General features: G+C 40.0%; 1 protein-coding gene across 1 annotated transcript in view; it reads right to left on the bottom strand.

The window, feature by feature from the left end:
* Positions 1-1,051, bottom strand: part of LOC105452611 (serine/threonine-protein phosphatase 6 regulatory ankyrin repeat subunit B) — a 47,734-nt gene extending 46,683 nt beyond the window's left edge. Inside the window, exon 1 of the mRNA XM_011693887.1 lies at positions 392-1,051. Within this exon, the coding sequence (XP_011692189.1) occupies positions 392-721 (330 nt within the window). The 5' untranslated portion in view covers positions 722-1,051. The remainder of the gene's footprint in view (positions 1-391) is intronic.
* Positions 1,052-2,489: the final 1,438 nt, after the last annotated feature.

Below are 2,489 nucleotides of genomic sequence, written 5' to 3'. Positions count from 1 at the left end.
TAGAATACTTGCATTGTTTCTGGCATTCACGTCGGATCCGAGCTCGCTACGGTTGTCCTCCACTGTGTGCATCAACGGCGTCATCCCCGTCGTCTGCAAATGAAAAAATTTGTGTATAGGAAAATAAATTTTCGTGCGATCCTTTTATAATTGTTTGACCGTCTCGCGTCTATTTAAAACTTCTTGTTAAAGGCTCCCGCGAGTAGACATTTCTGTGACAAGGATTCGTTTTATCCAATTAAAACATTACATGCTTTTACAATTATTTCTGAAAATCTGATTAATTTCTTTCGTGCCAGATGTTCTTCGGTCTCATCGACATAGTTATGTAAATGATATGCGGAAGATCTTCGAAAGAGACTAAAATTTTTTAATTTTCTTGAAAACTAACCGTGTCCAAAACACCGGCGAGCGGTACGATGAAGTCATCCTCCCCAGCGCTCTGCACAGCCTTCTCCAAAGAATTCAGCAGCTGGCCCACGACGGCCCATTCCCTGCGTGTTGCTAGGCTCAGCAGCTTCTGCGCTTTTTCTCTGACGGTCGCGCCCACGGAGCTGGGTTTACTTCCGGGCTGCGACGGTTCTCCCGTTGTCGCACCGCCATTGCTTCCCGTCGATGCTGAACCACCATCTTCCTTATCGTCCGACGGGCTGTCCTCTTTGCTGGAGGAATTCTTCTTATCGTTCTCGTTTTCCGGTGGCTTCTCCCCGTTACTGCTCATGCTATTGTACGTATTTCATTACGTGAAATGCAAATGATTTTCTTGAACGACTCACTCTCGCTCAAAATAGCACACCGTTAATTTGGTACACGAAACAACGAAAATTGTACGACCACTGGGCAGATACTTAACTTTCCGTTTGATGCGACGTACACTTAGCAGAATGCAAGATACTACAACATATATTTAAATGGCTTTTAGCGACTTTGAGAGCTAACGAAAAATAAGGAAGCTTTACTTTATAGAAGCGAAACAATTTTGTAAAATCGAGATATATTTACAGCGAATAGGTTTCAAAATGTATTATTGGAGTAACATATTTGAAACATTTTGAACGATACATCCAGGAAATAAGTGTTTCTAACAAAAGCCTGAAAGTATCATTATATTTAAGGTTTTAATCTATACTCATCGCGACACTTATAACATTTGTAATATCCCATAATTAGTAAATATTTGTGATTGAAACTAAAAATAATAAATTAAAAGATTTTTAATTATTAACATTTGAGATATAAACGATTTACAGGAATTAGCGTGGTAGTTATTGCGTAGTAATTTTTTAACAAATTAATTAACAACAGTTATCATTGCATATGTTATAGCCCGAGTGCTATCACGCTATAAGCTTTGCATTTCGGCATATCAACGTATGCATGGCAGCGAGCGAGCGGAAATGCAAGACTTCAAGCTTACGAATTTCCCACGAGCAAGCGCGAACGAAGGTCGGAAGGTGGAAAGATGGCACTTGACTTCCCATGATCTGATCGCGGATTATCGCGAATTGCAATAAAACACCAAAAAATCCTATAGAAGCGGCCGCCTAAACGTGCGCCGGAAGAGTTCGATTAAGAGAGTTAAACAGACAACACATTATGCGCGATAACAAGTATCAAGTTGCGCGACACCGAGTACCAGCAAGACATCCGCCGTGAACGCAAACGTGAAACATATACGTAGCCACGATCATAGTAACAGGAACATAGAATTATTGTTGCAAACAGCGCAGCGTATGACCTTACAAGGATTGTATTAATGAGATCACAAATAGTTCACTACATATATTAAGTATAAGTACATTGCAATGACTGAGATCCGCGCAACAACGTCTCGCAGAGAGAAGTGAAGGCTCATCTACACGATAACTGATAAGGAGGAAGACGGCGTAAGACGGCGCAAGGGTGCAAGCGCAGGCGCAAGAGAATTGTCTCGGTCGTATAGCGGCGCGGCGTAGAGTAGTGGAAATAAACTAATTTTATTTCTAACATCTGCGTCAACACTACGCCGCGCGCCGGTTATTTTCTCGCTCATTTTTCAAAATTGTAGTCACTTTGGTTTGGATCGCAGCTGTGTTATCGCCGGCTTTTAAGTGTTATCATGAGCGTTGAAAATATGGATGAAGTTTAGTGCAATGATGAGGACGAAAGTTATGATCCAATAAGAAATATGTTGGAAGAACGTGAGATATATATCCGTACATTTATTCATTTCGTATACCCAATACACAATTATATAAAAAAGCAAGTTTAAAAAAGCAAGAGCTATAGCATGAGTCAAGATAAATCCCTCACTTAGGCAAGTGTAGGAAAAGCGATGACTCTAGCACTCACTAGTAAGTTATAAATTTGTGTCATGTGTATAAGTTAGGAATTAATTGCTAATAAGAAAGTTGTATTTTAATTATAATAAAATATCAAATTTAGTTTAGATAATGAGACCACGGACGCGCATGGACACCGCTACAACACAAAGAACGAAAATAAAGTCA

The sequence above is a fragment of the Wasmannia auropunctata genome, unplaced genomic scaffold, assembly GCF_000956235.1.
Source record: "Wasmannia auropunctata unplaced genomic scaffold, wasmannia.A_1.0 LD336028.1, whole genome shotgun sequence".
Taxonomy (NCBI): Eukaryota; Metazoa; Arthropoda; class Insecta; order Hymenoptera; family Formicidae; genus Wasmannia; species Wasmannia auropunctata.
The sequence above is the reverse complement of the archived record's forward strand: the minus strand, read 5'-3'. Positions and strand labels throughout refer to the sequence as shown.